Source organism: Pipistrellus hanaki (genome assembly GCF_964339955.1).
Source record: "Pipistrellus hanaki genome assembly, chromosome: 6".
NCBI lineage: Eukaryota > Metazoa > Chordata > Mammalia > Chiroptera > Vespertilionidae > Pipistrellus > Pipistrellus hanaki.
This window is the reverse complement of record NC_140508.1, coordinates 58,112,548-58,125,225: the sequence shown is the minus strand read 5'-3', so window position 1 is coordinate 58,125,225 and position 12,678 is coordinate 58,112,548. Positions and strand designations below refer to the sequence as shown.

The 12,678-nt window shown below is 39.5% G+C and overlaps 1 protein-coding gene across 31 annotated transcripts in view; it reads left to right on the top strand.

Moving 5' to 3' along the window:
- EPB41L3 (erythrocyte membrane protein band 4.1 like 3) overlaps positions 1-12,678 on the top strand; it is a 197,957-nt gene that overhangs the window by 176,029 nt on the left and 9,250 nt on the right. For 13 of the 31 annotated variants that reach the window (XM_084887184.1, XM_084887213.1, XM_084887208.1 and 10 more), the window contains 4 exons: positions 5,222-5,275; positions 7,563-7,598; positions 7,773-7,838; positions 8,321-8,512. In XM_084887184.1, the coding sequence (XP_084743310.1) occupies positions 5,222-5,275; positions 7,563-7,598; positions 7,773-7,838; positions 8,321-8,512 (348 nt within the window). The remainder of the gene's footprint in view (positions 1-5,221; positions 5,276-7,562; positions 7,599-7,772; positions 7,839-8,320; positions 8,513-12,678) is intronic. The other 18 variants (XM_084887207.1, XM_084887204.1, XM_084887199.1 and 15 more) reach the window with 3 other exon arrangements.

The following is a 12,678-nucleotide window of genomic DNA, read 5'->3' as shown; positions in this document are numbered from 1 at the left end:
CGAAACAGTGTTAGATTGGCTGCTGCTGATAGTGGTCCTACTTTCAGAGCCTCATTTACTGTCTGTGCCAATCTGTGGAGCGATTTCTGTGTGTTGGGGGACGCAATCCGGCCCCAGGGTTAGGCACAACACCATGTGGATGTGGCAGTCCGAGCCCAGCCCGGAACCATGCTGCTTCCCACTGAGTGACACGGGCGGGGAGGGACTCGGCCAGAAGTCAATTCTAAATAACCCCGTGGCTGTGGAACAAGCAGGGTTAAGGGAAAGGTTTTGTTCAGTTATCATCTAATAAAGTAAGTTACACACAAGGTAAATACATAACTTTTGACTGAAAAAGTTTATGGAGCGTTACCAAAATGTACAGCCACCTCTCAAATAACGTTGCTTCATTCAACATCTTTTTATTAAAACATTGATGAGATGCCATAGGGATTTAACTCGTGTTTATATCCATTAGCCTATGGTAAAATTGGTTTCATTATACATCACTTCACATAAAGTCACAGACCCAGTCAGCAACATTAAGTGAGGGCTTTCTGAATCCTGGTATCATGATACATAGTGGTGATACCGTCTAGATCAGTGATTTTCAACCTTTTTCATCTCATGGCACATACAAAATAATAAAATTCCACAGCACACCAAAATACGTTTTTTGCCAATCTGACCATCTGAGGGAAAAGGGGTCAGTAGCCCTGACTATAAACAGTCAGGTATTGCATGTTTAAAAAATTCTTGCAGTACGCCGGTTGAAAAAAATCACTGGTCTAGATAAATGCTTACTCAAGATGAGGTGGGAGAGAGCACCACCATTGGGGATGTGTCATCAGCATTTGGGCAGCTTTACAAAATTCTAAAGGCCTCTCATCCTGGGGATTCTGAAATGACCCCTCTGCTGTCTTCTGTAGTCATTGCCAGGCTGTCATTGTGACTCACAGAGGTGAGCCTCGTTTCATGGGTGTTTGGGGTCAGAAAGGAGTTTTGAGCTGTTGGAAACGTCCACGTAACATCAGTCCTTAGCAGGGCCAGAAGTTTTCAAGCACGGCCAGGAAGAGACTCACTTGAGGCTTCTGTACATGGTAAAAATGGGCTGAAATTTCATCAGCACTAGCAATGCCAACATCCACACTGGGTGGTTTCTTTAAAATCCAACGTGAGCCAGAAACCCCACACGCAGTCAGACAGTCTGGAAAGGCCGGGGACGCTGGATGGGCCTCTGTGGCTGCCAGCCAGGCAGTTGTTCAGTGGGGAGCGGACTTGGGCCTTGAGCCTCCATCCACGAAGCCATGCCGCCTGGTTCCTGTCCCTCGTCCAAGCCGTTGGGTGAGCTGGCGCTGTAGCCAGCAGTCTTCCCTCTTCATTGCTCTCCTTTCCCCGTAGCTGTATGAGCAGCCCAGCAGTTCTTCTTTCTACGGGCTTCCCATAGAGAACAGGGAAAAGGACTAGAAGCTGCCAGCAGAGGCACCTGGCTGTCACCTGCCCTCCTACCCACAGCTCCCCCGGGCCCTGCCAGCTCTTCTGTGCCCACAAAGGAAGGGTTTTGTGGCAGGAGACAAGCCCAGGACTCCTAGCATTTAAAAAAAATTACAAAGTCTAAGCCACATTACAATAAGAAAAGAAAGTCTTTTCAGTTTTTGCTCAGCTAGAAATCACAGGAACTGCACCTGTGAGTATAGAGTATCGCCAGGGTGTGTATCTATATTTAGTGGTATTATGACCATTTCTTTGCAGCAGAAGGAGGGAAAATGGGAATGGCTTCACAGATTTTGGGAATAAAAGTTTAAGCTTTTTCATTTGATACTGCCTAAGAGCCCTTTTCAAGGATCCTGGGTCATATATGACTTAGGTTAGATATATGTAACTATTTTTATACTTGAAAAATTCTTTCAGAGAAAACTAGTTTAAATCTTAGGCTTTAATAGCACCCTTTCTCACAGTGGCCGTATTATCAAATAATATAAGACTAGAACCTACAACAGTCAAGAAAATAATTTTATCTACAAAGACTATCTAGCTTGCTTCCAACCTGGACCTATATTTTTCCTTTAGCAATGGAGCTAGTCATCAGGCTAGCATAAAGCAAAAAGATTGCCATTTTATGCTTTCTGAATTCTAAATAACTGAACTTACATGTAGCAAACCACACAGATCTTGTGCCTAATCCAGGGTATACATCTTGTTGTCATCAATGCATGAGAACTCAATGTCACACTTGAGCATGTCCACATTGCATTGACAAAACAAATCACAGCAGTACTCGTTGCAAGCTAGTGGCCACGGGACTGGAGCTTCCTTGTTATTGAAAACCTCTCAGACCATGAACCAGCCCCGGCCGCCCCAGTCTCCCGAGCCCCCCTCTGCAGCCTCGGTCAGCCGTGGCAGCTCTCCTGACACTTCATATTTGGCCATCTGCTCAGTGTCATCTCTCCACACCAAGTGTTCAGAGCTGTGCTCTCTAGTTCCAGTTGAGCTAGAGAACTCATATGTACGTCATTCAGTTGAAAAAAAAAAAAAAATAGACATTTGTTTACATGGCCTGTCTCATTCTCCAGGCCTCAAGCACTTTGGCAGCTACGCTGGGTGACTTCGTAGAATAGAGTTCAGCTCTCTGACTTCCATTTTGCAAAAATCACTAATGGCCATAATTCTTTTTAAATATTTTATCATCACTGCTTTCATTTTTCACCTGTTGTGCTGGTTTAATTAGTTCCAGCCTTTCTCCAGAGTGAAATCCAATGTAGAAATGCCTAATGACTTCAAACATAAAGCTGTTGGCCAATAATATCTTTCTTTTGCACTATCAGAATGGTCAAATAAGAAGGGGCGGTATATCAAATTGTCTATCAAGAAACGTAAGATGAATTTAGCTCACCATACCATAAAATGTAGTTACATGTGAATTTCTGAGCAATTTTTTGATAATGCAAAAAGCAAAAAGATAAAAATCAAACCTGGAGGGGAAAATTGACCACTTGATTTTAACATTTTAAATTACTAGTAATTATATTAGCATCAATGTTACAATTATTATAGGTTTTCTTAGTTCTGTGTATGTCAGACATATAAAGCACTGAGTATCCATTTCTTGATCCGATTAGGGTTATTTTCACCATTTTGCTAGAAGGAAATTGGGATTAAAACATAAAATGTGCCCAATGTGTGGCAGATTCGACTAGCGAGTATTTTAGCTCCTGTCAGTCTGACATCAGACCCCTCACACTTCACGAGGACTGTAACCTAAAGATGCTTGCCAAGTCCCTGATATAAATTTTAAAGCCATAGGGAAATAATATGTGGGAGGACAAATACTTTCAAGAACTTTAAAAATCTCTGACACAATTAGTTAGCACACTGAGCACACGTCATTCTTATTCTAGAAAGTTTTTAAGATTTTGAGTTATTTCATACCCTGTCCCTCTCTTCCTAATTCAGACCAACCTTTCCCTAGACTATCAGTGGGTGAAGCATGGTGATATCTTATTAATGATCACCCAAGAAAATTGACAGCCACCCCACCCCACATGTTGCCAAGTTGGTCAGGTCATGAAAAGGTATCAACACACTTTCTTCACCAACCTACTGGAAATTATTTTCCACTTAAACATGGTAGCAAGTGGCCAGGATGGCGACCTCAGGCGTACCATTGCGCAAATTCCAACTCCTTTTCTTTTAGGAATATATAAAATGAAAGTTGGGGTTCGTGCCAAGAAATCAACCTAGCCAGAGTTATGTGAGCTTGAACAACTCTCCCACTCGTCCCTTCCTGACACTGTTGGGCGAGTGCCTTAAGAGTCACAACCTTAGAGCTTTAATTTTTTTTATTTTTGTTTTTAAAATATTAATCACACATCTTTGGCCAAGGGGACTTAATAATGCTTAGTTGGTATTTTGGGGGGGGAAAAAAGTCTTAATATTAGGGCATTTAGATGTTTCTGTTTCGATGGCTATACCACTCCCCACCAGAGAAACTAGTTTTTGTTTTAAGTCATAAACCCCTGAAACAGATTAAAAACCAGTTCTGAAATTTCTAGTGTAATTCTCCCCTAAAAACCTGGGCCCTGAAAATGCTGTGCTTTGTTTTATTTGTTTCCAAGTAGATAATTCTCTCTCCTCTAATTTTTAAATGTTATTATTGTTTTGTTGTTAATTCTCCCCTGAGGATATTCTTTCCATTGACTTCTTTAGAGCAGGGTGGGGACCGTACAGCCTGTGAGCTGCATAAGGGCCCAAGAAATCATTTGGTATGACACACATTGGTGTGACTTCAACTGCAGGCAGGACTTGAAGTTCAATAAATCTAGGAGCTTTTTTCATAGCAACATAAATTTATATTAAGTGAATTATATTCAGTGAATGATGTTATAAATATCCAGATGATCCAGGGCAAAAATAAAAGGTTCCCCACCCTGCTTTAGAGTGAGTGGAAGGAAGGGAGGGAGGGGCAGAGAGAGAGAAACATGGAGAGAGACATTATTATTTGCTTCATTTGAATGGAAATTTTTGGAACAAGATGTTTCAGTACATATACCTCTTTATATTGGATGGTGAGGCAAAATAAACACAAGATATAGTCTTTAAAAATATCTAGTAATTGACAATTAAGTTACATTTTTTTCATACATAACACATGTGCCTGTGAGTCACTGACATGTGCTTTTTATAATGACTAAGTAATGCAGATGGCCTGGTGGTCATAAATGGATGCAAATTATCAGAACGGTATAAATGAGGGGCTGAAAGTCCAGTGACTGTTATAGTAGCTTTTTATTTAAATTTCCATTTTAATTTACCTTTCAAGTGTCTGACATATCACTAGAATAAAAAAAAAAACTACATAAACATCGAATTTGCATTAAGTATTTTACATCAAATATTTTTAGGGGATCTTTCTTGGGTTTTAGTTAAAGCGGGGGGAAGAATGACGACAAATTGGTTTTCCCAAGACGTAAAACCAGACAGGTCAGCTTGGCTACTGCAGTGTCTGCGGTGCCCGCAGGCCGTGTGCCTCTGGTCTTCCTCTGAGTGGCTCTGCTGGTGAAACCTGGCTCTGGCCTTTCTTTTGCTTTTGCTTGACCCCGCATTCTCGTGGGAAGGTAGTACGATTGAGATCACAGAGAAAGAGCGTGGACTGTTTGGCCTGTGCCATGCCCCATTTAACCAGACGGGTTTGTTTTCTATTCCTGCCTTCCTCCTGGAACCCGATCACCTCTGTGGCCAATAGACGGACAGTGAGCGCACGGACACCGCGGCCGATGGGGAAACCACTGCCACTGAGGTTGGTATATTCGCTGAGGGTGGTGGCTCCGCATTTGGGAACTTTGCGTATTAGCTTTTGGAATGGAGAGGAATTCTAACCATAGCGATAGGGGTTAAATATTTTATTTGGCCTAGACCAGTGGTTCCAAACTCTGTAGAATCCCATTTCATGTTTCCCTTTTAGAAGGTCTGGGGCCCCGGATGGAGAATTTGCATTTCTAAGAAGTCCCTGGAAGTTATTGATTCTGTCCATTTTAGTGAGGACCACACTTTGAGAATCATATGGCTACACTGATAATGCTTATTTTTCATATATTCCCCTATCCCAAATGAGAGGCTGTTTATACTTCCTTTAACTTGTTTTTGTAGACTGGATGTAGCACAGGTCACTCAAAATAAATGAATTGTGTAGGAAGAGAAATTTAACAAATAACTGTTCATACTTTATTGAAAAAAGTGTGGTCAGATGGAACAATGATAGAAGCAATACTATGCTATTATGTATCCTTTATTAAATTTTTAGGGTACATTAAATATGTATGTGTGTGTTTGTGTGTGTGTGTGGCTTATGTTGTTTTTCAAAACTTCTCTTCTAGTAACTAATTAAAATTTCTGTAAAACCAGTATGTATCTGTAGTAATAAGAGTTAAGATGTTCATTTCCTAAAGTGCTAGCAGAATTTATTTTTTACTTTGCAATAATTTTTACTTTAGTCTGTCTTTTTACAGCATTCAATATTATAATACCTACTTGGGTATTTAGGAAGAACTAAATATTGTAAGTGGTATCTATAAATCACTTTATTGAAAATATCTTCAGAAAAACATTTCCAAGTGGAGTTTTTTGGGGGTTTTTTTAAGTATCTTCCTTCAGAAATGCCAGGGTTCAATTCAAAGCTTGGAAATCAAAATTTTTTGAAGTTAAAAATAATATTGTAAAAGTATTTTTCATATCCTTTTAAGTAATCCTGTAAATTTATTAAAAGTTAATCATTTTCTAGGGCAAAATATAACCAAGTACATGTTATTTTGTAAGAATTAGTAGTTACATATATACATTTAATAAGTTTCACTGTAATCTTAAGTGCTACAGGTGAACACTATTTTAATAATACTTTGTTTATATAAGCAGTTAACATTTCGTTGTATAACATCTGAAGCACAAAAATCAGTACATGTAACAGGTAGCTTGTGAGGCTTAAAAATAGGTGAAGAGCTGTGAGCTTACCACGTACGTAAGAATTAGCACATCACTCACACTGTGTTAGAGGGACCTGTGCACTCTCTAACACTCTTTAAACACTTCTCCTTCTCTTCCAGGAACCAGCATAAAAGTAGTGCAGGGTGGGGCACGCTGTGTAGGCAGTCTTGACCCCTTTGGCAGATAAGGAAACCTGGACCCAGATAGGCTGGCGTGCTTATGGCCGCTTGCTCAGGCATTGGCTTCTCGCGTGTATTTTACTCTGGGCTCCTCTGTAGCACAGGCCCTCGGTGACTGTGGCTTGGCCTACTTACCTAGTTTTTCATACTCAGATACCAGTCCAAGGATTAGGCATGTCCTTGAAATGAGGAGAGGTGAGGAAGGAAGGCTAACAGAGTTGCATTTAGGTAAACTTTTTTTGTATTTTTTACTATAAAAACTCAAAAATTGTGTCTTTAAAGGTAATGGTTGATTTTAAAGGTAATTGATGGTAGTTGATTTTTATAAAAAATGTTCTTATTTACCCAATATCTTTCTTCTTCCCTCCCAAATTGGTTTTTAAGTACATGAGTTCAAGAGGTTTTTAAATGTGAGAACCTCTGTGTTAAATTTTTTTGAGCCTCAGTTCTCTGGCCTACAAATTGAGGATAATAATAGCTAACTTCTTAGAATTATTATGAGGATTCATACACTGCGAGGAGCTCTCATTATTGGGAAATCATAGCCATTCTTATGAATTTTAATTCTAATGGGGCTCCCCACACTTCCCGAACTATTTCTAATGTCCATTAAGAACAGCCTGCCGAGCCCTTGCTGTCACCTCCCAAGCATAGGTGTGCACTCATTACACTTAGCAGTCTGCAGGGTAAAGTGGCAAAAACCCACTGAGCAAGGAATCTCTTACTCCTCTTTTCTTTTTAAGCTTTGTCATTTGTGTGTGGGAATGTTGTGGTTTGCAAAGAAGAAGTGGCATTCTAGTGAGCAAGAGCAAACTAGTGCCTCCTTTTAGCCAAGCTTATGTAGACGGTGGTTCTTCGGTGGTTCTTCAGCCTCTGAGTCACTTGCATGGTAAGACTTTGTTTCCCGCTCTTTCCTGATGCTGGCAGTCGGACCAGGAGGAAGATGCAGAGCTCAAGGCACAGGTAGAAAATGAAAAATAAAACAATAGCAAAGCCCAGTGTGTGTAAGCCATTGTCCATCGGTGGTGCTCCAGTCTTCCAGCATGCCATGTAGTTGATGATGCAGTGCGGAGGGTGGCATTTGTTCCAGTGACTACCATGTCCCTTACCTTGCCCTTTCTTCTCCACTTTTTTCAGAATAGTCTGATTAAGCGAATAAAGGGTGAAAATGTGTATGTCAAACATAGTAATCTTATGTTAGAGGTTGGTATGAGTATATACCAGTGCATGTTCGTGTGTGTTGATTCTTTCCGTGGTATGCCTGTAGGCCTATACCATGATGCATGCACTGTGTGCTCTCGCTTGTGAATACGTGGGGATGACTTCTCACCTTTCTCTGATTTCCTCCCTCTCTCTTTTCCTGTGTGTGTATTTATTTTAATTCTCTCTGTTTACATGTGAATTATATCCCTTAACGTTCACCATTTTAAACTCTTAATTTTTTTGCTTGTGTGAACTAGATTATTTTTTTCCTCTCTTTTCCTTGGCAATATCACATTTTCACCAGAGTGTTTGTGGTAGTGTCATGAGCTGTGATCAAAACTTTTGTTTTGACTACTAATGAAATTGACATTACTTTAAAAAAAGAGAGAGAGAGAGAGAGAGAGAGAGAGAGAGAGAGAGAGAGGAAAAAGGAAAATAAATGTAAAATGTTGACTGTTGGATTCTTTATGTTCTGAATATAGGAGCTAGATAAAACTCAAGATGACCTGATGAAACATCAGACCAATATTAGTGAGCTGAAAAGAACCTTTTTAGAAACCTCCACAGACACTGCCATCATGAATGAATGGGAAAAGAGGCTTTCTACCTCCCCAGTGCGACTAGCCGCCAGGCAGGAGGACGCACCCATGATAGAACCACTTGTACCTGAAGAGGTCGGTATTCAGGTTGTTGGTTGCAATTAATTGTCTTCTGTTCACTAGACTCACTTCTCCACAGGGTCTGCACCTGGGGAAAGGATTTGGCAAGCTTCTGAGTAGAGAATCTCACCACTGGTCTGTGTGTAACCCGAGCTGCCATATTCAGTGCTCCAAAGAAAAGCCGAAAAAAATAAAATGATGAAGTGGCTAAGGAGCAAGTGGGTGACATCAGATGGTGCTTAACAGTAAACAAGGAGCCACAGGGAATTATAACGCATGGCCAACTATTTCGTTAAACCTAGATTTCACAGCTAGGGGAAAATTAGGTACACTCTTTCTGAATATGCTACTGCTGCATTAAGAAATGCCCTGTAAACTCATGGATGCTTCTCCTTAATTGCAAGATAAGGCCTATGGAGGTTGTCTAATGTTTGACTAAATGGTGACCTGAAATTGATAGAATTTCAGGACATAGTTTATTCTGGGAATACTGTACCAGCCTTTTATAGGTATGAGCAGTATTTTTATTTATAACTGATTTTTATACGTATGGCTGCTATTTTAATGGATGTATAACCAGTTTTTACTTTTAATAAGGAAAGTAAGGCCAGAATCTGTTTTTAAGTGAGACCTTTCCATATAGGAAAGCTCGGAATAAATTACGGCCAGAGTGCAGGGAGGATCCAGCTGGTGCAAGCAACTTGGTGCTCCCATTGTGGGGCCTGTGAATAGCTAATCTGTCGACAGTTAGACATCATCTTGCTTTATCTGTCTTTCAAAAGAAGTGGTTTTTTAAAACTGCATCTTGCTCGCATTGTATTGATTAATTTCTTATCAAGACTCCATTATTGTGAGATATGTGTCTATGAAGCTGAAACAGAACAGAAGAAGATTCAAACTTATGCCTTTATGGGAGAAAATTTCTTTAATAGTAGTCAATGCTTAGGTCTTTAAAGTGAAGGAAAAAAAATGTAATTTCACCCATTTTGGTCACTTTTAAAACTTTAAGAGCTATTTATCAGAAGTGACCACAATCACTATACTACCTGCATGACAATTCCAAATCCAGCTAAACACTGATGAGGCATATCTCTATTTTAATTACTTTGAAAAGGGCCCTTTTATGCAGAATAAATGGAAAATACTATTATCAAAGTATTCCTTTACCATTAAACACCAATTTCCATCAGATTACTTGAGTTTCAAGAGACAAAATGTCTCATTCCAATTGATTTAAATGTTGTAGACCCTACGTTAGTAAGACTATCGCAATCATTAAATTATGATTGCATAAAAGTTCATTGTAATTGGTCAGATTTGACTATCTACTACATCTGTTGGGAATAAGGAAGATCATTTTGGCTCTGAGGATGGCAGACACTGCATTAAATTACAAAAACAAAAACTAAGTAGCCACTTAAACAGTGCCAATATTCTCTTTTTTAATGTGGCTGGGTTTACAGGTATGTGAGCTTAGTTCAGTGAATCCTGCTCAATCACAGACTCCATATTTGCACATTTGCTTCCTCACTACAATTTATTGTAACCCCAATGTCAGTATTAACAGTGGTCCCATGGTCACTAGCAGACAGGCTGAGTGGTGAAAGCCTTGAGTGGCTCAAGGCTGAAAGGCAGGGTTCTGCTTGCTTGGTTCAGCTGTCACACGGTGAAGAAGTGTCCTTTTCATGGCCTGTTTAGTGCCACGTTATTGCCTTTTTTGTGTTTCTGCTGGTGAATTTGCTGTTTAAAATGGCCCCCGGCATAGGACTGAAGTGCTGTCTACATTCAGCAGTGTGCCTTATGGAAAGCCACGTGTCAGATGAGCCTCATTTAGGAATAAGAGTGCTGTTGACCGAGTTCCGTGTTGATATGGGTCAACAATAAATGTTAAATATAAGGGTCTTTAAACAAATACATATAAGGTTATGTATTGATAATGACCCGAGGCTCAGAGAAGCCTAATCCTGTATGTCCCCAATGTGGCAGTGTTTCAGCATTCTCCAGTTCATTGTTCATAGTGACTTTATAGAACGTAACTACCATGAATAATTGGAATCGATTCTATTTGTGCATTTGTCTGCTTTCTGGTCCAGCTCTCCTTTTGCTATTCAGGTCTTAGATAGACCTCAAATTGGGCAAAAACCCATTCACCAGGGATCATCTATTTATGATTAAGAAGAATTACCTCCATCTTCTGAATCCGACTTCTTTGATTTTTCCATCCAGACCTTGGTACATATTATAACTATCTATGGGAAATTTATAAATACTGATGTGCACCCCACACATCAACTATTATTTAAAAGCTGGCCACATAATGGTTTTTTTGTTTGTTTGTTTTTTAATATATTTTATTGATTTTTTACAGAGAGGAAGAGAGAGGGATAGAGAGTTAGAAACATCGATGAGAGAGAAACATCGACCAGCTGCCTCTTGCACACCTCCTACTGGGGATGTGCCCACAACCAAGGTACATGCCCTTGACCGGAATCAAACCTGGGACCTTTCAGTTCGAAAGCCGACGCTCTATCCACTGAGCCAAGCCGGTTTCTGCAAAAGCTGGCCACATAATGCACAGCTCAGTTTGAAAACCCGCAGCCCAGGCAGAAGTGAGGATCACAGCTCTGTGGAAACCCTTGATTCCTCCAAGAGCGAGTGCACCTCTGAATTTTGCATGCCAGCATTAGGCCTTGTTTCCCAGCCATGTTTCAGAGATGAACTTTTAAGTCACTAAACAAAATGGATGCATCTAATTCTGTTCTAAACCATTATGCTAGTAAGTGTCCTCATATCAACTTTTCTTTGTCAGTACCTCTTCTCCGTTAGCTGAACTAACTGGATTGGGGTTGGCCTTATAGAGGGCTTAATTTTGATATCTGTCCCCTTTTGTTACCCTTTTCTACAACTGGACATACCCAGTTCTGAGTGCAGACAGTGTGGACATTTTCAGTTATAGACACAGACCTTTTGGAAATGAATTGATGTCAGATAACAGGATATGCTCACTACCCCTGTTTTCCTGCTGATTGTGTTTTTTTAAGCTTTCATTTTAGGAAAAAATATTTAGTTCAGTGATTATAATTAAAGGCCTAGCAGTTGTATTCTGAAAAGTACCTATAATTTTGACCTTTCTCTCCCATTTCTTATTCCTGTTTGAAAAAAGGGCTATGATTGAAAGTAAACCAAACAAAAATCCGCATTTAATGATTGCACATGGTACGTTTTGCCTCTTCCAATACCTTCCTCCAAAGTGGGTCAGGAGAGGGATTTTATTCTTCCCTCAAAAATGTCTTACTTGTTCCTCACTAAATAGCTATCATAAAATTATATTGTTTACAACAATAGAACTTTTGAAAGCTCCATTCTTTTAGAAACTTTGAACTTCGTTATTTTTAAATTCGCCTTTCCGTCACTGTTGTATGGAGTTGCATGCTGTGTACAGATAGGGTCAGTAGTCAATGAATAGCCACTTAAGTTATTCCTATTTAATACTAGAGAAAGGAATAACAAGGCGATAGAAAGAAAAAACTAGTTCTAACATGGCCTATTTACTTGAACGTTTCTTAGTTTGACAAGATAAAGATAAGCATGATTGAAGTACTTAATTGTTCACCAAAATATTTTCAAAATGACTCTTCAGAAGTCTTCACCATGTGATGAAAGTTCAAATAAAGCTACTACCTTGAGAATATTTTATGTTTATTTGTGGAACAATAGACAAGTCGATCTAGATATAACCGGTTTATTAACATCAATAGCTAATGCAGTGACCATGTGTGTTTCTTTATGTAGCAGCACTTACATGGGAATACAGTCAAGTTTTAGAAATCAAGTTTAATTTTCATGTCTTAACATTTTCTTTTAATATCCACTCACTGATGGTGTGCCCATGACTGACATAGAGACACACCATTTGAGGCAGGGCACTCTTTTTATTGCTCTTGTATGATCTGTGTTTGTAGAAATAAGAGTGCTTGAATCACAAACACGGGAATTTTGGAAAATCATCTCTTTTTGGAAATAACCGTTCAACTTTGAGACGGTTTCAGACCATTTTTCAAATTAATAAACAATAATTTGCTTTTTCAGGAAAAAAAAAATAAGTAAAAGAATGACTGTTATATGTTTAGCACAATAAAAGAACTCTCTCCTAACTTGCCTTTTTGGGAACTGTCTGCTTC